Source organism: Empidonax traillii, unplaced genomic scaffold, assembly GCF_003031625.1.
Source record: "Empidonax traillii isolate 1590-97213 ecotype Southwest subspecies unplaced genomic scaffold, ASM303162v1 scaffold735:size313519, whole genome shotgun sequence".
NCBI classification, from domain to species: Eukaryota; Metazoa; Chordata; class Aves; order Passeriformes; family Tyrannidae; genus Empidonax; species Empidonax traillii.
Genome location: NW_020955928.1, coordinates 184,468 through 209,574, shown reverse-complemented (window position 1 = coordinate 209,574; position 25,107 = coordinate 184,468). Strand labels below are relative to the sequence as shown.

Sequence of the window (25,107 nt, the reverse complement as noted above, 5' to 3'; positions counted from 1 at the left end):
TATTAAAACCATCTCTATTACGTGATGAACCCAACTGACAATACTGAAAGACCAGAGTACATCTTGGGGTGGGATGCATTCTCCTGGGAAAGGGGAGCACACACTCAAATCTCACTTCATAAAGAAGGAATTTTATCCCTAAACCAGACCAGCTGGGAAAGGAGTTTCTTCTTTGGGCTCCCCAAGTCGAGTTCATGGTTTCCTTAGCACCTGCTGAGACTCAGCTTTTACAATTCTGTGAATTGCCTTAACCTCTAAAATAAGCTCAAATTAAATGTTTCTCTTATATGTCACTTCAGTAATTTATTTTTTGCTAAAACTAGTTATTTAAAGGTGCCGAATTTATAAACGAGTTTGACCATTCAGATGTATAAATATTTCAGCTGAAAAAATCCAACACCAATTCCACAGTTTAAACCCCAGGGAAACAATTCCCTCTTGATCCTAGTTCAGCCCTGAATCAGAACTGCACTGAGACACAGGGCAGTGCTGTAACATTGTTATGCCTCAGCAGCTCCTTCCCCTCGAGCCACTCAGACGTGATTCCGCCTCTGCAAATGAAGTATGAAAGCGTGAGAAACCACTCACAGCTTGATTACTGCATTTCCTGCCAGCCAAAATAGTAGGGCTGTGTAAATACGCAGAAATCTTATTTACAAATTGGCCTGTTGGAAAAACTTGGATCCAAAAGGAGGCATCTGTGTGTTTTCTGCCCTACAAATAGTCACATCAGGTTGCCTAAAACGGATTGTTCCTTTGGTTTGTGGGTGATAGTAATTTATGAAGATGGCCCTATTAGATACTTGTTTCTAAAAATAAAGGACAGCATTCTACAAATTATAATTCCTTCTGCTTTGGAAAGTCTGAGGAATATCTCTGGATCAAACTGTGAAACTGTTCCAGACTCCCTGGGTATGAAAAGCAGAGCAGGAGGGGAGAGTGCAGTGCTCCCAGGCTGGGGATGGAGCATTGCCATTTCTGCTTCAAATTTCGGGATGAACCCCCCCAATTCCCAGCTGGAAGGCAGTGACAACAGAGATGTGTGAGTGATGCATTCCCCACTGGTTTCACAAGCAGCAGTGCTTTCAAAGTACTTGCTGCAGCACCAGAGAAAACCAAACCACACAGATTGAAAAAGGAATTCAAGCAAATGGCTCAAGTTCTGCACGAAGCACAGCTAAGGAGCCACCTCCCAACCAGAGTTCATTTATGGTGCTTGTGGTGGCCACACTGCCAAATCCTCAGAGTGCTCTACACACAGATATTAAACCCTGCCAAGCCAAGGTGAGTTAGGGTGTAGTTACCAGCTCATTAAATTACATGGAGCTGATGGATGGATACATGGATGAATCCCCTTGTCTGCTTTCAAAATCCCACCTTTTCTGTTTATGCTACACAAATTTCACACTTGACTAAACAAACAGCGAGTCTAAAATCCAAGTTTTTATACTTTTTTTCCCTCACTTAAGGTCAGATTTTGTCACAGCACTACATGCATTACAGATTTTGGCAAGATGAGTAGCTGTAAACAATTTTATTGTAAGAACAATTTCTCTGTTTATATTAATTCTTAGAGTAATAAGTAATCTGCTTTACTATTAGAAGGGATGATGGGCACCAGAGCTTACAGAAAATCAACATTAAAACCAACAGATGCTTTAGTCACGCTATCAAAGTACATTTAAGCCAGGCTTTTACTGAGAAAACAGTAAAATATATGTTTCAACTGAGTGGGTCTATTGGATTTTACATGTCTATGCTGGCAGTATGTACTTCCCCAAACTAGGACTTATCTCAGGGATAAAGAATAACTGAATGGAATTCTGTAGTCTGTACCACATTTTTTTAAAAATACCACAATTTTCTGTAAGTTAAAATTGTTAGAAGAGCAAACATTTTCATTTAAAACTTGATAATGAGAGAAAGTCTGGTAGCTTGCTGTGGAATCCCACCCTGACCTCACGTGTATTTGGTTTGTAAGTTGGTGTTAGGCTTTCTGTACAAACCAGGTCCCATCATCTCAGCAGCTCTCAATCTTCACATCCCTTTCCAAGCCAAAGACACATAAATGGTTTGGGGATTCTGTTCACATGGAATCACAGATTGATCACTTGGGAATTATCCCCAGTCAGTGGATGTACCATGCTACAGTTTTCAAGCACAACTCCTTTGGTTGAAAAGCTAAGGCATGTTTTGAAAAGCACCTTGCTTTTGAGGGAATCAGTGGCAATTTTTTCACCATGAAATTTGGGAGTTAATTTGGAATAACTGAAACTGCACCTTCCTTCCAGCGTTGCATCATGAATTTAACATTAATTTGTGTGCTGCTTATGATGAACAACAACATACAAAAGCCTTTGAAGTAAGGAAAGTGTATTTAAGACTGGCAAAGAGGAGAAGGGCAACAGTCTCCTTGCACAAGTATTCAGAATGATGATTTCCAGAAACAAAGAGTTTCTCACACTCTGATGGCAGTGGAAAGCAAACAAATGCTTTCCTGTGTGGCTGACACTTGTTTGGATACAAGTTTTCCAGCTTTTACCCTTCTGATTCTCTCCCTGACCCTGCTGACGGGGGAGTGAGTGTGGCTGCTGGCTGGGGTCAAACCACCACACAGCTGAAATGCAAAACTTTTAAGTTTGCTGGGGGTTAAATCTAAACCCCTTGGCTTGAGGTAAAAAAAGAGAAGTGGTTTGGATTGGTTTATGTTTGTTTTGTTTGCATCTTTTTTGGTATTTTTTAAAAAACAGTGCTTTAAATATCCAAGAGAAATATATTTTCCAAATTCTTCAAAAACCATCATGAATTGCTTTAATATTTTCAAAAACTACCCATTCAATTTTCTAGCCAAAAACTATTTGCCTGATTCTGTCTAAATCTGCAAAAGCACCGGGACTCTCCAGCTAATATTCAGGTTTCTCTTCATTTTCAAGGCAGTGTTTGGCAAACAATTTTTTCCAACATTATATGAGTGTTTATATGTATATATGTATAAAACATTTGAAACATTTGACTAAGGAACTTCATAAAAGGTCAAAAAGTGACTGAAAATTATCTTAAGAGTAGTGTTAAACACAGCCCTGAGAACAAATCCTGCCTCTGGTACATGACATTCATCTATAATTTTTTTAGAAAAACTTTATTTAAACAATTTCAAAGGTGAAATTAAATAATAAATTACTTGGGAAAAAGAATTAATTCAAATAGTACTTCTAGGAAGGTCACTCAGAAGGTCTAACCTAGACGAACTGAAAGCATCAGTGGAAATTAAAGGTACTTTTCCCAGTCTAAAAGTGTAACCAATCCTGGTTCAATCACAGTAAAAGTGGGGAACTAACTTGAGTGTTCAGTGACCATTTCATGACATCTTAAGATCAGTTTAAAAATCAGCTAAATCTTAACTGAAAGTCTAAAATATATGCTTAGAATACAGAACAGCTGACAAATTACTTCAGCAGTTTCTGCACAGGACCAATTACATCAGTGGAATAACTGTCAATGATATGTTAGTTAAAAAGGCACACAATTTTGTTAATAATTTTTCCAAAATAATATTTAAAAAAAAAAATCAAGACTTTCATGGGACCAGTTAACAGCAGTATCTTAGAAGAAATCCATATTGCATGTGCCCTGCATTTTTCAATCTGCCTTATCAGATTGTGCTTTTAATTGCTAGCAACTGGGATTTCTGAGGATATGTACCTGCATTAGGATGTCATAAAAAAAACAGAAACAGAGAAAAGGTCTCAAGACAAATAAAGCCCATATGCTTTTGGTCATGGGTAGGGTTAAAATACATTGTTTTCTCTGTAAAAAGTCCTAGAAAATTAAGGAGGCAACATCTTTCTGTGCAATAAAAGAAAAAACAAGACTGGATGGGGAAGAAAGGATGAGTTTGTTTATGAAGTATTTGCTCAGGGCACTAAATTAGGGCTCTGCTAGTGAATTTAATTACAATATTTTCTAACTTTCTGAGAGGCGGGTTTCACGATTTATGCAACTTGTGCAATGGGTCACACAGCACGTGTTCAGCCAGTTCTACAAGCTCTCATTAGCAAGGTTCAGAGATCAAACCCTCTTCTGAGGGTACCACAATCTTCATTCTCCTGTCCCATACCTGCACATCTTTCCTGCTGGGTGACAGGATTCCCCTCTTGCCCGCCCCAGCACGTCCCTTCCTTCTTTTCCCTTTTGTTCTCTCACATGGTGGCTTTTCCCCACAATCTGCAGTCCCAGCCCAGACTCTCCTCTAGCAGACTGTCATGTTTTAGGAGTGGTATTTTCTATTTTAGTACTCCCACTAAAAAAAAAAAAAAAAAACAACCACATGCCACTCCCCATGCTCCCTCTCCTGTTGGAGGCACAAAAGTTGGGATAAGAACAATTTATTGGAAACAGCAGTGAGATGAGAAAACAAACAGTAACAGCAGCAATGCTAATAACAAAAGGCATAAGACAATAAATTATTCTCATGGGCAAACATTCCAAATAACAGCCAATAGCAGACACCTCTGTCCACCACATTTTCTCTGCCAGCAGGAGGAGAGACTCCTTCCTCTGCCGCTAGCAATGATGTGAGGTGATGCAGAATAACCTCCAGGTCCTGGCCATGCCCCTCCTGGCCACTGTTATTTCTAATATATCAAGCCTATCAGCTCTTTATGAGTGAAACAAGTGACAGGATTTACAAAGAATGTTAGCTCTGTCTTGGGCTTTGAAGAAGCAATTAAATTAGATACTTGGGAGAAATAATCTGCAAGCAGAAAGCACACTTTCAGTTTTGTGCTAAGAAACAAAGGAAAATGCTCCAAGAATGATGTGGTAACACAGAGATCTAAATCATACACGCTGTTGGTGTTCCTGTACAATTTTGCTGCATTGTTTAACAGGAAATATTTGAAATGAGGAGCTGTCACCAATTACCACTGAACCCACATCTCATCCTTCCTCATAAATTAGCAGAACTGTAAAGCTGAAACCATTACAAGCCTCTTAAACACTTAAAATAGGCCATTTATTACTTTGCCCATTTGGCCAGCAAGTTAGTTCCACAAATGCTGCAAATTGATTCCAGCAGAGTGGAGAGGTTGGTACTTCTTTGCTATGACCTTCTCTATTTAGAAGGGTTTTCTTCGTAGCAGAAATGTGTCACTCCAGAACTACTTCCAGCTGTTGTGCTAGGATATACCATTTCCAGCCAAAACATCACATCTGAGCTTTTGAATTAACCTTCTCAGCTTAACTCAAGGTCGCTTCATTTTCTTCTTCATCATATATCCTACCCTTTTCAATTTGGTGTCGTCTTTCAGAAGAGAAAGTTCTGCAGAAACTTCTCTTCAACTGGAAGCACCTCTTGATGTCTTACATTTTCTGATGCAGAATGGCAGGTCTGGTATACACTCTGAATGCTGACTAATTGACTGGTTCAAAGTAAAGGAATGATTTGCTAAAGATATCCCCAAAGTAATTTTGGATTCATTTACTTTGTTTTACTTCAACAAAAGCACGCTGTTCCAGCACTGTGTCCCAGGGTTCACAGTGAATGCCAGGGAATGCTACAACAAAGCCTGCTGTATTTGCATATGCAATTAATGCTGCATATGGTGGCATTCAATCTGTTAGTTATCTCTTTAGACAGTGTTCAGTAATCTGCACTTCAAGAAGCAACATACTATGCAAAGGTTTAAAAGTGCTCAGCAAACATATTTCAGTAATCTTCAGGAACTTCTTAAAGGTGCACATTATCATCTTTCCTCTGCCAGTGGATAAAACTTTACACAAAGAATTAATGCAAAATGTTTCAAAGACATTTTTTGGTTAACCCTTAATAAGGCTTAAAAATCTGGTTGTACATCAAGGTCCCAGAAAAAGCAGATGTCTGGAATATATCTGTTCCCTTCAAAACCACTCATGCTCCATCTGCATAACTATACAGAGTGAAAATAACTATTATGCTTGCTAAAATACATTTCTGGAGTCAAACCTGCTTTGGGTTATTAACAAACAATTGATGGTGCAGGGTTTGGAAAGTATCTCCCAGATGAGAATATCCATTCACAGGTGTTGGGGAGGATTTTTTTTTTTTTTTTTTACCCCTACCATTTCTCTTCCACTGAGGTTTCCTGCTCCTGCCTCTGCAGCTGTCACTGTAAGAGTCATCAGGCATCAAGGAGAAAAGCATGAGATGCCTGACTGCATCTGTGCCTCTCAGAGGAACAGTGGGAACACAACAGGCTTGCAGCCAGAGTGGAGTGGCCTGCAGTTTGCAGATGACTTTTCCAAGTGCTCTGAAGAAGGTGATCTGGCCTGTTGTCGTGAGATGAGAATTTGATTGCTGAAAGTAGCTGTTTTCCAAAATCAACAGGCTACATCAAAGATGAGCATCTGAAATCCATACTTCAGGAGAAGGTGCTAGCTGGGAAAACAGCTGATTCCTATCAGAGTAGACAGACTGCCTAACAGGAAGATAAAGGGAATGCAGATTTTTGTGTGTGTGAACATGTGAAAAAATGTTGAAAAAATTGACCCTAAACAGCAAAGACAGCTACCTCTAGGAAATAGTAGTATACAGACATGCATGAAAAAAAACATGATATTGGAACCAAGGTTGTTGAATTCAGTAAATTTTTTTCTCACAGGATGTAGAAAAAATACCTAGAAAATATATAATCCAAACTGGATTCTAACTGAAAGTATGGAAACTGATAAAATCTACTACATGGGACTGGATTTTTTTATAGGGAAGGAAGAGGTTAGAGGATCCTTAGATAAGTCAGAGAGTTTGAAATTGGTGGGGCTTGATGTTCCTTTTCAGCTGATCAAATCTCAGGGCTGTCAACAGTTATTTGCAAGCCAGTATTCTTCAGAACAGGGGTAACTGAAACAAGATAAATACACTTCCTCTCTTTACAAGAGGTGGAAGATGAGGAGATGGAGAATTAGATATCTATCATCTTAGCTGCAGTTCTTAGAAACAAATAAACCCAAACAATGGGTAAACAGAGAGGAAATCACGAGAAAATGAGTGTTTGCCTCGCTGATCTGTTCAGAGTAATTGGTGTCAAACCAATTCCGTTTCCTTCAAAAGTAAGATAATAGATTTTGTGTCACATCTTGACCTCTCTAAAGCTTTTCACAGTATTTCATCTCACTTTCTTGTATATTAGCTAAGAAAACACAATCTGGATGAAAACTACTCAGAGTAGTGTCAAATATTCATTCTCAAAATAGGACATATAAAAAACGTGAGCCTTACAGGAGGCTGCCTTAGGTCTGCTATTGGTCATTATGAATGACAGATTACTTAGTGTACTTACTGGATCTGCAGATAATTTCAAGTTGGGAAGGCAGGAAAATGTAAATTTAAAAAAGAAAAAGAGTTAAAAGTTGAAGTCTGAAAACCAACAAAACCAGGTTTCTGTTCAATTAGAATAAACACAGACATCTAGATCTGTGGTGGGATGATCATCTGCAAAAATGCAGCACTGGAAAGAGTTTTACTGGAATTGGAGCTCTATTAAAAAAATCAGGAGCTATAAAGAATCAAACCCCACATGTTACAAAAAACCAGGCAAATGATCTTCTACAATGCAGAAAATGTCACTTATGTAAACCACTCTTCCCTCAACTGTTTTAATTTGGATATACAACATTCATTAACCTTTCTTACCAGACCAGAGAACTAAAATCCAATTCCGCTTTCCTGAGCTGCTCAGGAACTTCTTATTCCCATCTTGTTCTCACACATAAATTGAGAAGCAATTTAATTTTCTGGACAGTAAAAATTCTTAATTATCAGAGTTCAGGAGCTACAGGCAGGTGTTCCAGAATTACACACTCTGTACCTGTTAGTTGCCATGGTCTGGGATATGACCATCAGGGCTACACTGCCAGAATTAGCATTCATTTTTACACCTCAGGAAAAAATAATAATAAAAAGGCACCTGTTTCCACCTATCTGGGCCTAGTTCTACACACAACATCCTAACACAAACCCATGCTCATCAGTGAACTGAATGGTGGCACATCTGGAGGTAACTTACTCCTCGTACCTGCTACCTGAGAGCATGATTTATCAACAACCATTCTGCTACTGCACAGGCCTAGAACTCAATGCAGGTGTAGATTTTTTGTACTTTCCTGGCTTTTTGTACTTTACTAAGTTTGCTACAGTGAGTCTTGTACGTATTCATAAAGCAATAAATGCTTTATGGGGTACCTGGTGGCTTATGACATCAGCATCATCCCTTTAGCTGGGCTCTTGCTGTGTCTGGAGTTGGCCAGCAGAGCCCCTGTCTGTGCTCATCTGTTCCTCCCACCTCCCTTTTCTACTTCCATCTCCTCTGTCCTGGTTTACAGAGGAGGGTGCTGTCATTTTGCTTCACTGTCACACTGCTTTGTGACTTGCATGCGTGTGGATTTGCGCAATGCCGAGTTCAAAGCGCTTTTCTCACTTTCAAAGTACTCCTTGTGAGTAAGTTGTCCCAAGTCTGATGTGCACCAGGCTTGTAGTTTTGTTCTTGATTGAGTACTGCTGTGCTATATTCTTTTTAAAACTCCAGCTATTCTGGGAGAGGTGTATAATTTAATATGTTCAATAGTTTCCTTGTCAGGCGTTCATGTACAACTTCCTTCATCTTGCACTCAGATGTTTGATATTCTGCAGTAATTGGACCTGCTGCATTTGTGTTTACTTTTATGACCTACAGTAAATGCTGCTTTTTTAGCCCAGGACTGTTAAAGATTTTGCCAAAGCCTATGGCAGCCTACCATGAAAAAGCTTTCTGAAGCTTGCCATGCCAGTTTTCAGGCAATTCAGAACGCTTTTTATAAGGATGCTAATGTACAAATTAACATAGCCTGAACACTGCATTAGGCAAAAGCTCTTCCTTACACCAGCAGCTGTGAGCAGGCAGTGTGACCCTCTCAACCTGCTCTATGACCAGATGCACAGCATTCCAGCTTATTTCCAGTGGGCCAAATATCCAAGCAGAGACCAGGAAGAAAAGCTTTTCTCGCAGATATTGCTCTGAAGCCACTGATAGGCAGGACTGGCCTTCCCCTTAAAAACAAAATGAGAAACCTGAAGATACAGTGCAAGAGAGATCTTCCAAACCTTCTGCAGAGACAGAGCCAATGTCCCACAGAACTTGGAGCCATGAGGCTGATCTGGGGCTGCAGAAAACAATGCTGTGAAAGAGTAGAGCTGTAGAACATCTCGAGACCAGTCATGCCATCTCTGCCTGTAAAACCAAAATCAAGGCAAACAATTTCCTTTGCAAGCACGATTACACATCCAAGGACAAGTGGAAGGTTATCAGTATTGGGATGGGGGGATGCATTCCATGACTAAGCCAGTAGGCTCTTGCTGCTTCCAGCTCTGGTAGATCCTTACCCAGGCCTTTATTTTGGAATCAGGTTCCTTTCCCACTGAATAGATGTGGGAGAGTTGAGCGGGAGGAAAGAAGGCAGATGAGAAAAGAGGCCTGGAGTAATCACAACTTAAAAGACAGGGATTCAGGAAATCCTTCGTAGGTCACACTTTTTAATTTGTCTCTGATGCTTGTACTGATGGGACTCGTTTCTCCTACAAGTCCCATCAAATTTGTCTTCTTTCTTCTCAACAATACATGCCTGTTGTATCAGGGGCTGTCATTTCTCCTCAGTCTCAATGGTAGCTCCTTTCAACCTTTTCCTTTTGTATTTAAAAAAGACCAGCTGGGATTTCCAAGCAGCTGAGCTCAAAACGTTGCTTTTAAAATCAAGAAGCAAAAGTGCAAACAGCTGGAGGGAGCACTACTGAAACCTTCAAAAGACAGAGAGGAGCATAAATGCTCCAGTAGAGCCTGCTGGTTCCCAGTGTGTTCATGCAGGAGGCAAACCTCTTTGTGGCAGGCCTGGTCGGCTCGTTCTGGAGCAGGACTGACCACAGGATTTCCCTGAATGCCTTTGCAGGCACAAGCAGGTGGTAGAAACTTGAAGAACCTCCCCATTCTTCAGCCCCCCTGGTCTGCAGGGAGTCTCAGCAAAGGCTCCTCAAGTTTTAAAAACAAGAAGAGAAAAATCAAGGGATGCCAGTGTGGGACAGTGGGTCAGGGGCAGCTGAGGGTGAGTAGATGGCCAACAATAGGCAATGCTCTTCCTGACAAGGACAAACAAGCTGGCATGCAATCTTGCTGGAAATAGATTAGGCCAACAGGAAACAAGTGACATGTTCATATTCTTGGGAAAGAAAACCAGAGGAAACAACTGCTGGAGCTATTTTTACTTACAAAAGGGAAAAACATGGGTTGGGGTAAAGGAAGCAGCTCAGTGTTAGCATGGGCAGCAGACTCCGATCTCCCCTGTTCCAGTACTGTATGATGATTTGCTTTTATCATCCTCGTAAGTTTTCAAGTAATATTAGACTGGTAGAACAGCTTGCTTGCTGTCCTAGGCCTGTTGAGTTGCAGTTATCCCTCACTGCCAAAAGAAAGCCCCAAAATGTGCCCAGCAGCTGCTGCCCCTGCAGGTATCAGCCTGCCTTGTGCATGAGTGTTGCTGCCACACAGGGAGACTCTTGAGGACTGGTCATGGACAAAACTGAAATGGAGCCCTCTGATCCATAACTTCCCTTTGGTCCACCAAACCCTGACCTGTCCATCCCCAAGTCTTTATTTAACCTCCTGAGATGCAGCAGAAGTGCTTTTTCTTCGGGTTATTTCACTCCTGTGGGTTCCCTTACTGCTTTTTTTCTGGTGTGGGAAGATGCCTCCTGAAGTGGGATCCTTAGCTCCCTCCTCTTGTGTTCTTTTCTGGGCTACCTCTGCATCCTCTGCTTTTTAGTTCATGCAAGGCAACAATCCTCCACCCTCAAAAAGCAGTTCAGATTCTCCTCTGGTGTGTAACACTGTGACCTCTAAAAGAACAACAGTAAATCACCACTGAGACACAAAAAAAATTATTTCCCTACATTTTCAATGAAATACATTAATTCAGTGTCTATCAACCAAGGCATTACAAATTAGTGACTGTAAGTGAGGCAATGTAAGCTCAAAGCATTGAAAAACGTGCTATAGAAAGCACAAAATTTTGAATTATATGATAAATGAAAACTAAGATGCATCACATTTTTATGGAGTACCTCTTTTTTTCCCCTCCTAAAATATGCATATTGTACAGTAAAATTTTCACAAGAATGAATTAGGGTAAAAACCCATCTTTATGAGGATATCAGAATAAGGTCACCTCAACGTTGTTGGGATGTTTATTGAATTCCTATTTTTCCACCTCATCAAATGACACAATAGGAGTTCTTTAAGAACAGTAACAATTCAGAGGTCGGGACAAAAGGCAAAAAAAAAAAAAAGGGGACAATTTCAACAACTTTAAAATCCTTTGAATCCAAGAGAACTGAACTACGAAGAAATTTTAAGCACAGAAGCATCCAGTTAGGACAAAACTGGGTCAGGTGTTTAATGGAAAAGCACAGACTAAAGCAAGAAGGTTTTTTTCCACTTCACAGTAAAGCAAGCTTAGATTCAATAACAAGCCCAAAGTAGAAGGTTTTGAGATACAAAAATAAAATTGACATTCTGTCAATATGACTTAGGGTTGGTTAGTGAGCAGAATCCTGTGAGTGCCACAGAGGTACCACAGTGGGCTCTGTGGGAATCACAATTTTGTGGAGACCACTTTGAGCAACCTGGTCTAGTGGACAGGCAAGGGGGGGGATGGAGCTAAAGGATCTTCAAGGTCCCTTTCCATCCAAACCATTCTGTGATTCTATGAAACTACAATAAAACCTATCCTGGTGCAGTTGTGAGCTTCTCTAATTTTTCCCAGCTGCTTTGGAACTTTAAAATATCCCTGTAGAGCCTCCAGGGAGACTGTCTGCAAGCTTGCCTGTCCTTACACTGTGTGGCATCGTGGATCACCATGTATTTGTAAACACAAATACATTTATCTAATTAGGATGTGAGGATGGGTCCCTGGGGAGTGTCCACACCTCGAGCCTGGCTGTGTTCCTTATGGATTAGCTGTTTCTCAACATCAAAATCTACTCTTCACCCTCCAGCTCGTGGACCTTCTTGGCCCCTGGGGCAGAAGTAGTTTACACAACTGGAACATGAAACGTTGTGTCATTTGTGAGGGGTTTTTTATTATTAATATTATCTTAAACTCCTTTCTTGCTCGTTTAGGCAAAGAGGATGCTTGGTCTGCACAACTGGACAGTGTTGATTATAATCACAAGATATTAATGTACCAAAGAGGTTGTAGCTGTTTTGGACTGCTCAGACAGCATAAAACAGTGATTCAGCATGGCTGAGGGTATCTTTGACAGTTTTTGTTATTTTGACACTCAAATATTTTCATAGTCTAAATTTTAGTGAATATAGGAATTTGTGTAGTTATTATTGTGAATATACCAACATCTCAGAATTCTTTTCTCAATGAAAACACCAAAGGAACCAAGTGAAAAAGAATAATTAAAATATCCTTCTCTTTACAAGATCTCCAATCCAAACCATGATACAAGTGAGTTTGTGGTTGCACAAGCAACCACAAAACAAGGCATTTCTCTAGCTTGCACCAGAGAGACTTCTCATTCCCACCTTGTGACAAAGGGGGATGAATTGTTCAGCTTTCATCAAAAATCAACCAAATAAACCTAGGCCCCTCTGGGTATTCTCTGGGTACAGCTGCTCACACACAACAGCCTCTGCAGTCCACCTGTAACTAAACCTATTAAAAGCTAAGCTGAAATGAGTTATTCACACTGTTTCATTATGTCATGAGATAGTAATATAAACTGGTCATATCTGCATTAAGTGAGATTTCAAAGGCTAGAGGAGATATATTTATATATAAAATTTATATTTAAGTGCATGTAAATTAATATATGTTATATATTACATGCATATATATGTTTGTGTGTATTTTATGGGCAAATAAGTTCATCTTATATTGTATAAGAGCTGCCTCTGCCTTTGAAAAAATAGCTGGGCTTATAAATCCCAACTGAACAACTGGACCTTATATGCAGTCTCCTTCCATATGTACACAGATCATTTTCCTGACAAAAATATTGATCAAACAACTCTTGAAAGGAGGGCATCCTTAAATCAAAGAGAAGAAAAAGCTCTGTGCACACTATGTTTGGAAACTGTGCAAATATGCTTACAAAAAATCAGGGTCATAATGTAGCAGTTTCCTGTTTGAGGAGAAAACCCACGTGAAGAACAACGTGAGAATTCTGCATTGTTCTTACACCAGTTTCGAGTGGCTGCTGATTCCCCTGGTTTTTTGACAGGATGCTGGATGGAGTAACATCTGCCCTGATTGTTCCAGCTGAACACAAGGGAAAGCAGGATCACCCAGGGCACTGCCATCCCATGGGCTGCTCTGAACCTCCCCCTGCCTGAGATCCTCACCATGGAATAAGGAGGTGGGAAAAAGGAATACAATGTGGGACTCACCATGCAAACAGATCTCCCAGATAAATTACAGCATTTTAGCTTTGTCCTTTGGGAGGAAAGAAGGAAAGAACACTGAGTATTGGTTAAAATGCCTGCTTGGTATTTGTGCTGCCAAGATACGTTTGGGTTTGTCTTGTTACAGCCTTCAGCCACAACTTTCCCTTTGGTCTTCTCAGACAGGTGGAGCAGGTTAACCCCACTCAGATGTCTTCTCCCTCCACACTCTGAGATGCCTGATGGGTCCCAGATGATGTGTAAGAAACAAACCTTATCTCTCCCAAAAATTCAATCCCACTCCTATCAGAATTATCAGATCCTCTCACCCTCCTTGCTGTTGTCCTCTATCTAGGATGTGTAATAAACTGAAACAGCAGCTGATAAAAACTGTGCCTTGCCTGCCAGAATAAAAATAACCCTTTTGCTTGATATAGAGGAAGACCAGGAATGTCAGCAGTGTGCCATTGAGATAAATCAATACTCAGCCACTGTGATACCAGACAACATTGAAAAATGCATTTAGAAGACAGATTTTTTTTTTAATATTCTTAGAAGTTCTCTTATATAGTAGTAGGAATCAAAGAAAGACTTAGTTCTTGCCCATCCTGCTCTGTCTGCAGTACATGTTCCCCCCCCTCCACCCCCTAGAGAATAGGTATATTCTTCTGCCCTAACCTGCTTTTCTGATTTTTTTCATCTTGACAGCCAATTAGGAATTATACTCTAAGACAGAATCTTACTTTAACACTTTCCACATCTGAAGTAAGTGTGTGCCTGAGGAGTGCACTGAAAATGAGAAAGATGCAGTGGTATATGCACCTGAAAAGCATCAAGTACTTTCAGTGGAAAGATTTTTCAAGTGTAGGTGATAAACAGAGATGTAAAATATCCAGCTGATATTACAAACTAAGAGTAATGTAAGATTAGTGTAAAAACGTTAGAATCCTGATCCTGCATTACACCCCCCAAGTCTCCTGTGATGATCTCTCATCCAGCTTCCAAAGCATGAATTAGATCATCACTATGATGAGTCTGTCAGTGGTGGCAGAATGAAGAGAGAAGTTTATTACGTGCACAGCAGTACATAATAATACGCACTGTTAGCAGATTCTTAGGGAGTACAGCCTGCTGATTTAGTACCTTTCCGTTTACATGTTCCAGGTATTTTATGGTCAAGGTTAAGCTTGCAGGAAGATGGATCTGGTCATTACTTTTAAGTCCGTTTTACCTGGGAATCAATTGAGTATCTAGATGAAAAGACATTCCTGAGCATCGTCTTGAAAAAGTGAGAGAAAAACTTCTGGCCCACTGCTGTCACAAGCAGAATGCAGAAAAACGTGGCAGATGCCAGCAAACAAGATTATTTCTGTTCAGAAGGTCCCTGTCCTTCGGTTTTTCTGTGTTCCCAAACAATGGACAGTCCTGTTGGTTCATGTGTGTGTGCACAAGTGATTTGCAGGCCAGAGCTCCTCTGTAGGTATAAAGGCTTTCTGTTGAGTCCATCAGCAACTCAAAAAGCCCAGAAAGTGCAACAGCACTTTTTTTTGGGTAAAAAGCCCAAAGCTGGTGCTAGAAAACCGAGTACTTGCTCCTCCTGAGTCCACAACAGTCTGGGGAAGCTGAAACTTTAACTATGAGTTGTTATGTAGGCCAAAGGCAGCTTCCAGCTATTTCAGCTGCTTGCTAGCACTCCATATGCTGTGCTTGAGGTTCAGCATGCACCTTCCCACAGCTGAATGTATCCAATACCTGTTTTTCTCTTTGCTTAATGAAGTCTGGCCACAGAAATTTGCTTCTTCCTAGGATATCACACGCTTGTGGAACGTGTACTGAGAATGTAAATTCCTAAGGAGCATCTTACTCTGTGAGTCCCACAGCATCAAGCAGTGCTGTTAAAAATAATGGAAGTTAAAAGTAGTTAAAATTTTTTCTCGCTAGAATATTAAGTATAATTTCTTTGTATAACAACCAGCACGTAAACGGGAAGAACTGACCTACTGTAACCGTCAATTGTCTCTGCTAGAAAATAATGGGAGACCACCTCATTCCAGTTATCTTGCCCTTACAGCAAAGCAAGCAGCAGATTTTGCAAAGACAAGAGTATGTGTATGGTCTATGTTCTTACACAAGGGTGGGCAAGGCAGAAGCAACTGCAATGAAGCCGTAATTCTGTACGTGTTCAAACTGCAGACTCAGTGCTGGCTTCACCTGAAGTTCTAACATCTTAATGTGAAGTTTACCTCGTCGCTTTTTCAGTATAAGTCACAGTATTTTCATGTAAATTTAATCAGAAAAACAACTAGACGCCATTATGATTTGCTCTGAATTATTCAAATATCCCCAAAGCTTCCCTCTCCTTAGGAGTCAACAGTACCAGTCCATTCCCCCCTCAGGACACAAGTACAGCTCACAAGTACACTGGAGACTGGGCACCAGGAAAATGCAGCTACTCAAGGACTCTTGCCCAAAACATCCTTCTTCAGTGTTTTTGGTTTTGGTTTTGTTTTTTTTTTTAACCAAGTGCTTAAATAGCATCTGCCCTTCAAATGCATTCAGGCACACAACAAAAGGATTCCAAAAATCCAGGTGCTGAGAGGGACCTATTCATAATGGGCTTTGCTAGAGCTGGAGACAGGAAATTAACTGTACATCTGGTACCACCTGACACCTCTGTGGTAGGAACACACGGACTTCTGAAGACTCACAAAGCCCAGAATAAATGGATTTTCTGTTCTCTGCAAACTTGCACAGTTTGATTATTTCAATAGCCCTGAAAAAGCTAGAGCTGGTATGTAAAGCTCTTCCTAAGCAACCTGCATTGCTGTCCTAGCTTTAAAGTGCTTTGTGCCAATCATCACCAGGTACCTCTTAATTCTTCCAAATATATAAGAAGTCAGGGAAAATGCTTAAAGCAGCAGGAAGTAGGAGAAAGAGATATATGCAGAAGAACTAAAATAAAGCAAACAGTCAGTGAACTAAAAGTTTTATAACTTTTCTCCTCCACTTGCTGCTAGTCTCCAAGGTTCTTCAAATCTTGTACCAAATGTTGTCATGTAATTAATATGAGGCCAGCAAGCTTGCCTTTGCCAGGTTATCATGAGCTCTGAAGAAAAAGGACTAATTGTTCTGTAACTGTGGGTAGCTGAAAGTTATTCTTAAAACCTGTGTACTTCTAGCTTACCAGGAAAAGTGACCCTCAGGTTTCTGTTAAAAGCAGCTGTTCAAGGTACATCATATTCAGCTGCATTTAGGAACACTGTAAATCTACTCTTCCTATTAAACAACGAGGCTGTCTGCACAGACACGTTTTGATTTATAGAGCTCACAGTCTAAAATTCATCCCTTTTGTTTCTATTCAATATAGAAATTTCTACAGTTTTAGTGTTTCTACCTGAATTACAATACTAATAAAAACAGAGAGGTAACAAGAATTAAAATATCGTCCGCAGTCAGCTCTCTCAAACTATCTTCTACAAAGCATATTTACATTTTGATCAGCAGTGTTTTCCTAAAACATACATGAGACTACAGAGCAGGACCAGGCAGATTTGCTAAAGATAAATATTCTGGAAGAGGGTTAAACTGATTATGACAGAAACATTCATCCAAACAAGCTTAGTAAGGTTTTTGGATTTTCTGTTAATAATAACTAAAAGCTAAAAATAATCCATGACATTTCTAGAAATTTGAACAAATGGAGAAGGTATAATCATAAACTTACTAAAATGTAAACCCTTCTTTCATTCAGAGCTTCAGGATGAAAGCTGCAGTTTACTAAAGCACACAGATCTGTACTGAAGTTCTTGAAACAATCTCAAACATAAACAAAGAATGCTTTAAGATTATGTCACATTCATTTTCAGAGTTGCAATGAGAGCTAAAATATCATACAGGCATTTAAACAGATTTAATTTGTTTAAAGAAAACATTTAAAATTATTTAAGCTACCTTTCAGCTCCCCTGATGCTCAAACACTGCACATGCACGTACAGATTAAAGTATAAGCCTCTGCAGCAAATGGCTTTCAGAATAAAATATTTTCTATTTCTTATCACCCTACCTTCATAGTTGTCTTCTAGGAGACCCAGATGCTCAAGTGCCTTCACAAATCCAACAATTATCACCAGTACAAAAAGCATTTCAAGTCCCTCCAAGTTCATCTTGGAAAATTATTTATGTAAAAGCATCTTTTCTTGGGGAGCGTCCTGATTTCAGTTAGACTTTAATTAAAAAGCCCTCCTAGTCCAAGACATGCCACACAACCAGATAAATACAATGCTAAAGAAGCCCGGAATATTCGCACCATAAAACATTTCCATTGACAGCCAGAGGAACACAGGAATGTAAGGAAGTCAAATCTTACCATGTCTGCATCACTTGCCTGCCTGGATACAGATGTTTCAGTCTCTAAGGCAACAGAATATACAGTAACCACTTTGTTTAGCATTTCCTGCCTGCTATCTAGTAAAATCGTGGGCTTCTTTTTCACACCGAATTACAGGTTTAGAGACATCTTTAACAACACGGAGGACAAAACCTAAACACGTTCTTTGCTTGATAGTGAAGTTCAGAAAACTCAAGGCAAAATCATTTCATTTAGAAGATGACCTATTGCTGTATTTCCCTAGAGACTGGAATGCACTTACACAAGGTTAGCCATCTGTTTGAACAGCTTGTTTTCCCACACTGCAAACACATTTAACATCAAATACAGCAATCTAGGAACATCTGAAGCATGGTAAGAAGAGGGATTTTAGAGGGAAATCAGTTTAAGTTTGAGGGATCTGGGGGAAACAAAAGCCTTTCCTGCCTGCTGCCCAGCTGCAGGGACTTGAGCAGATGGTGAACAATTGCCCCTGGTGCAGGTCAGCTGCTGCTCCCATGGCTGTTCCAGGTGAGGAAAGGCAACAAATGGCATCAAGGATACAGTCCCACAGCCAGGACTGCCTGCAACTGTCTGCTCTCCTTACCTTCCCTTCCCTGCCCAGATTTGCAGCCAAACACACACAGAATTACAAGAAAGACCCCTGCAACCTTTTCTTCTGATAAATTTTGGTTATTTTGTCTGCTATGGTTGTGACTTCTGTGCATATCATTGTGTAATGATATGTAATGAGTAACATGCTCATTATTCTTCTAATTCATTTCGGGACAATCTAGCCCTAAATCCAGCACTTTGTAAAAGTTTAAACTTACATTGCTACTGTAATTATTAAACTATTGCATTAATAATACTCATCTGAATGCCTGAAATCCAGCTCACTGTTTCAGTTACTGGTTTTTTAACTGTTTGTGTACTTCTGTCTTTAGTTGATGCTTTATGTTAATGTCTCCCAGGGCACTCCTGTAAAGATTCATTAAGCACTGAGATCATGTTGTGAGGACCCAAGCCAAGGCTCTCTGTGTGATGGCAGTGGACCCTCCTGAGCTGCACAATGGACCCCGTGTTGCTGTTCACAGCAGACTCAGTCCCACAGACCCTTTTGAAAGGTGTAAATGGTTTTCTTATTGACTTTAACAGACCTTTGCTGTGTAGCAGGGCATCGCTAAAGGCCTGAGCGAAGCTCTTTCCTTTACAAGTATTCTGATGTATTACTATTTGAGAAGTATCAGTTCCTTATAATTATCATCACTGACCTCTACAGCTTTTCTCAGCTACCCCCATTCAGTAATAAATCTTATTCTTTTTTTTCTTCATTATTGAACTTCATTAGAGGAACTCACAGCCCTTACCAAAGTTGGGGTTCATCTGACCCTGCAGGCCATCACACAGGTGAATGTGAAATGTGCTGCAATCAAGCAGGGTCATGTGAGTAAAATCTCCCTGGAGCAGAGGGCAGGGGCTGGGGCTCCGTATAGTGAGACCTGGCAAACTGATTCCATCAGAGCACTGCCACCAACGTGCCAAGGCAAGAGCTACAGCCTCACCATGGTGGAGGCAAGGACTGGCTGGCTGGAAACATCCCCTGTAAAGCAGGCACTGCTCCAAACACCATCTTAGGCCTTGAGAGACATGCCTTACGGTGACACAATGCCCCAGTTAGTCACATGATCCATCCAGTGGATGTTGAGGACTGTACGGAGGCAGCGCTGATGGAAGCGTTCTAAGAGATGCAAGTGGTGGCGGTAAATGACCCAGGATTCAGATCCATATAAAAGAGTAGACAGTGCAATGGCTCTGTAAACGCTGATCTTTGTACTTTTCTTCAGGTGTTTGTTTGGCCAAACTCTTTTATGGAGTTCACCAAAAGCTCTCTATGCCATTGCTAACCGGTTGTCTAATTCTTCGTCAGTCTTACCATCTGAGGAGATGATGCTTCCCAGGTAAGGTGATGATAACTGCATCATGAAGATCTGATGGTAATTCTTACCAACATAACCAATCAACAAATATATAACTTCTTTTTCTTTTTTAAAAATTTATTTTGTAGAAAGTAAAACTATTCTACATAAATGTTTGTTTGTTTTTTTTAAACAAAAGCTGCATTTCCAGAGCAGCCCAGCTCTTTGACATGCCAAGACATCCTCCCTCCCTCAGAGAGATAGAGCACTTCTCCTACGAGGAAAGGCTGAGACAACTGGGATTGTTCAGCCTGGAAAAGAGGTTTTGAAGTGACCTAACTGTGGCCTTCCAGTACCTGAGGGGAACTTAGAGAAAAGATGGGGCAAGACTTTTTTACAGTATTTAAAAGAGCATGTAGTGGCAGAACAAGGTGGAATGGGTTCAAATTAAGAGTAGGTTTAGATTAGATATTAGGAAAAAATTCTAGGGGTGAGGGTGGTCAGGCACTGGAATGGGATGTCTCATCCCTGAAAGTGTTCAAGTCTGAGTTGGACAGGGCTTGGAGCAACCTGGTCTACTGTCAGGTGTCCCTGCCCATGGCAGGGGGTTGGGACTAAATGATTTTCAAGGTCCCCTTCCAACCCAAACTACTCTATGATTGTATTATTCTATGATTCTCCCTGCTTGCATTCAAGAGGCCAAGTCCAAGTTCTGCATCAGCCCATGTGAAGCAGAGAAATGTCCTTGCTCACCACCAAACAGTTTCAAGCAGGGGAAGCCTCTCCCACCCACACTTAGAAAGCAGAGGAGAGATTTGTGCTTTGCCTTCGTGATACTTCTGTTATTGAATTATTGATTACTTGTACCCTACTACCTGCAGTAGGTTTCCTCTTAGTAGGAGTGAGGTTTCCTCTTTTTTCAGAAAGATAAAAACAATTTTTTAACCCAGAGTCCTTCCCAGCTGTTCTCTGATCAGCCCAAGCCACCAGTAACCGTGTCTTTGGGGAGAGACAGAGAGAGAGGGGAATTTACTCAAATAAACTCCAATCAAAACCTATTTATCTTGGGTGAGCCAACAGAACAAAGCTGCAGGCTGCATATTCCCAGTTTGTTATGTCCTCACAGCAATGCATCATATTTGTAAGAAACTTTCCATGTAATTTCCAGATGTTCTTTCTTGAGCCTCAGTGATTCACAGTGCAGGAAAACATTCATGTCAACAAAGAAACATGGGAGTGTTCTGGGAGAAAAATATCCCCTTGCCATTCTCCATGATTATCCGTTCAGCCATGCTCATGCAGGGCAGTGGTGGGCACGTTCCTCCTCTCTGTCCAAGGAGGAAGGCTGGGTGCCTGGCCAGCAGCCAGTTGCAATGCCAGGGGGCAATTGTCCAGCAGGACTTCCAGTTCATCACAGCACATGGAGGGACACAGCCCAACAGGAAATCAAACTCTGTTACCACTACAACACACACACCCAATCCAGCATTCCTGGAGGTGTGGATGCTTGCCCTAAGCAACTGCTTCATCAGCACAGTTAAACGGGTGGTTTACAGGGCATGAAATAAAAATTAAGATGCGTGAAGGACAGAACAAAAGGGAGAGAGAAAGAGCAGAAAGGCATGGGTAACAAAAGCAAAGCTACAGACAGCTTTTCTCTAGGCACACTCTCAGGGAGATCCTCACATACAGTGCTCTGATGCTGGATAAAGTTTAAACTGGTGCAGAACTGGGCACCCAGATGTGTCTGGCAGGTGATGTGTTGGGTGTAAGACTGGGACCACGTGGATAAATGACTCATGGCAGTGTCATCACCACGCTTGGAGGAAGCATCCCCCTTCTGCTCCCAGCAAACAAGGAGAGATCTCTAAGCAAACTCACAGGTGCATTAGACAGTAGGAATTGGGACAGCAATCAGGAGAGCACCAAGACAGCAGCCATTTCTTAGTTAACTTTTCCTGAACAGTTACCCTTTAAGGGCATGTCTAAGATTTGGACCCACGGTGTCAGTTCACAGTAACAGATAAACTGCTCCTCTCATTTCTACCTGTAATTTCTCCCCTATACAAACCTCCTGTTTTCTTACTTTTCTCTAAACCTTGGAAACTGGGCCAAGCCCAAAGAGGAAAACATGACCTGTTTGGCAGCAGCACTCTGGGAAGGTGTTGTGGTTTAAGCCCAGATGGAAGTTAAACCCCCTGCAGCCACTCCCCTTCCCCCACTCGCTCCAGTGAGAGAGGCAAAGATCGTGGGTTGGGATAACAATTTACTGGAAACAGCAGTGGCATAAGAAAACTATCAGCAACAGCAACAATACTAATAACAACAGTTTATAGCAGGGGGGATTACATGCAAAATGCTCATGTGGTCCAGTGATCTGACCCAGAGCCACACGGCTTCCTCACAGTTAACAACGCAGTGACTCCTGGCCCTGCCATGCCCACCACACCCCCATCCTTCCCACGAGTGGGAATCCCTCAATTCTGCCCCCCACGGGTGACATGGGTGGTGTAGAATAACAACCTGGCCATGGCCACGTGGCTCCAGGCTCCAGCCCCTCTCAGCTATGGCAAGAAAATCCACTCTGTCCTGGCCAAAACCAGGATAAAAGGGCAGCAACCAACAGCAAAGCCACTGAGATTGCCCTGCTCTAATCAAGACCAGCCATTCCTGACGGTCTCAGAATTATACTGAACAACAACTGGAAACAAGAAGGTCGGTGCAGAGCCTCCCTTCCCTCCCCAACACTCACGGGGATCCACCAGGGATGGCAGCAGCACAAGCAGGGCTGCAGATTTTCCCCCTGCTCCCTGGCCCTTCACTTCACACCACAAACAAAGACGGGGACAGTGACAGCTGCCACGTGAGACTGTTTGAAAAGTCAGGGATATTACACAACCACACAGCTAATTCAGGACAGGGATTCCCAAGCTAGTCCACATGCTTCTGCTCCTCAGTTCTTACATTGCTTTGCTCCTCCAGACAGTAAGCAGGCTCTCAGCTGAGTTGTGTTGCAGCAGACACTGTCTGAGCTATCGTTTTATTAATAGCATGATTATGGTATAAATATTTTATTCCATGGTGTGTGTAGGAGGCTTCGTTCTGCCTCGGTATCTTTGTGTGCACATCTTTTTTAAATACAGCTCTGGTAAGGCAAATGTGTCAGTTCCATCTCTTTCAGTATTTCTGTTAATGCTCTCAGTATTTTTCAAAGATGATAATGATTAATTCCAGGCCAAATTATTCAATGAATAAAATTTGCATAGGACGTTATAATCACTTTTAATAAGGTCGTACAAAAGGATGCAGTGAGGATCTAATGCAAATGGAAATTAGGTCTTTAAAAAAAAAAAGTTATCATTTTCCTGCCTTATGCACTGTACAACAAAACAGCAAGTCAGGACTCCCTAGGTGTTCAGGGCAGTATTTTCACATTTCAGTGTTTCACAGATAAACTCTCCCAGACAGCAATTCTGCACTCCTGGATTTAGTAAGGAGGACAGATAACACAATGCGTGGAAAGCAGCTGAACCCCTCACACTGCACAAATTAACCTGTAAAGGTGACAAAAATGCCTCCTTGTATCAAAACCTGTCACGTCAGACCAAGCACGAAATGAGAATTAAAACAGGCAGCCACCACAGGCATGTACAGCTGTCAGTGATAGGGGCTGTTTGCAACAGCACTGCTTGTGGATGCTCGTTCCCTTCCTGAAGCTTTAGTCAGCTTGGCTATATTACACTGATAGAGCTTTAGAGAGGCCTCAGACCCCCCAACTGCATGACCAAACACCCAAAACAGCCAATCTCTGCTATGAAGACATAGGGTGCTAAAGGTATGAGAAAAATACCCACGTGGTGCCGAGAAGAGCGGAGGAAAAATAAAGCAACTTTTCAGAGTGTTGGTGAAATTGTAGTTAGAAGAATTTTTCCTCTCATCAAACACAAAGAGAAACGGCTGGACTGACCCAATCCTGCCTCTACAAGCCATATATGATATCCAAAGAAGGAAACACTTTGCCTTTTTTCACATTTCAGTCCCAACTTACGATTATCACGTAGGAAGCCATTTCAAGAAGCCTCCCCTGAAAAAAAAACCCCACCTATCTCAGCACAGCATACATGCTTGCCAGAAAATCAAGATCAATTTTAATCTTAAGTGAAGCTCTCACCTTCCTGGTCTTGTTTTAGAAAATGGGCAGGATTAAATCCTGCCCTTGGCTGGGACCGACAGCCACCCTGCCCCACGCTCCATCCAGGGACAACCTGTAGCTCAACCATCACATCTGACCTGCAGATTTTGCCATTAATTTTTAAAAGTACCTGGCAGAGGTAGACAGTTGACCTTGCTTTCTGAATTCTAATTATAACGAGGAAAAAAATCATCAAGACAAAGTCACGACTGAGAGGGAAAATGAGAATTATGCCTGAAAACAAACCATCTTGCAGCAAGCAGCAGCCTGCAGGCTCAACCCACCACATGACAGCTTCTCCTCCCTCCCAGGCCTCAGGTGAGGTAAGTGCAGCTCAGCAGAAGGGCAGGAGGGGACTCCCCACCACCATCCCTGCTGTGCACATCCTGGGGCCACGAGGGGCAGGACGTTCACTCAGCTCTCCAGTGACTTTCCAAGGTCTCCTCCATTCATGAGAGGGATGTCTACACCAGGTATTCAAACCTACCTCATTCAAAGGTTTGATGAGAACCAAGATTGTGTTTAGAGCAGCAGAACCAGGGCCTGAAGCAAAGCTTCCAGACATCCTGCAACTCCCACTGATCCCATTTCATCAGAGAATTCAAAACCCTTCTTGAAGGAATCAAATCTTACACTTGATCACTGCTCTCTAAAATAGCAACTTTAGCCAATATCATGTCAGATAAATGTACATTGAGAGCTTTGGAAAGATTACATATGAATGGCAGAAACACTACATTGGTTCTGAAGCAGCATTTTGAAAGACAAATCTTGTGTCTGAAGGCTGTCTGTTGTGTTACCAGACACCTGTCATAGCTCCAGACAAGGCATTTAAGAAATGGAGACACAATATGCTGTTTGACATGTAGGCTGTGCTGAAAGCTGCCTGGTTTGTCTCGTGTGTGGATCTTTCTCTGACACAATTTTCTGAGTTGCTGAGTAAGAAAACTGTTTCAGACTAACTCAGTGGTGAATTTTTATTTTCTCTTTTCTCTTTTTTCCAGAAATTAGAGCTGTAAATTCAGCTATACAGAAGATACTGAAATATGCCTTCTGCAGCCCAGCAGGTCACCAAAATTCATATCTTGGGCTCACCTACCACAATTGCGCCACTGTGGCTCTGAGCACTCTTCAGCAAAACTGAAGCCAAGAAGCTGATCCTGTACATCTGCAGGAATG

General features: G+C 41.4%; 1 protein-coding gene across 7 annotated transcripts in view; it reads right to left on the bottom strand.

Moving 5' to 3' along the window:
* LOC114066114 (Kv channel-interacting protein 1) overlaps window positions 1–25,107 on the bottom strand; it is a 242,411-nt gene that overhangs the window by 79,717 nt on the left and 137,587 nt on the right. Inside the window, exon 1 of one of the 7 annotated variants that reach the window (XM_027900528.1) lies at window positions 17,515–17,725. The exons of 5 other annotated variants lie outside the window; for them this stretch is intronic. In XM_027900528.1, the coding sequence (XP_027756329.1) occupies window positions 17,515–17,614 (100 nt within the window). In that variant the 5' untranslated portion in view covers window positions 17,615–17,725. Of the gene's footprint in view, window positions 1–17,175; window positions 17,200–17,514; window positions 17,726–25,107 lie in introns of those variants that run through there. One more of the 7 variants, XM_027900535.1, reaches the window with a different exon arrangement.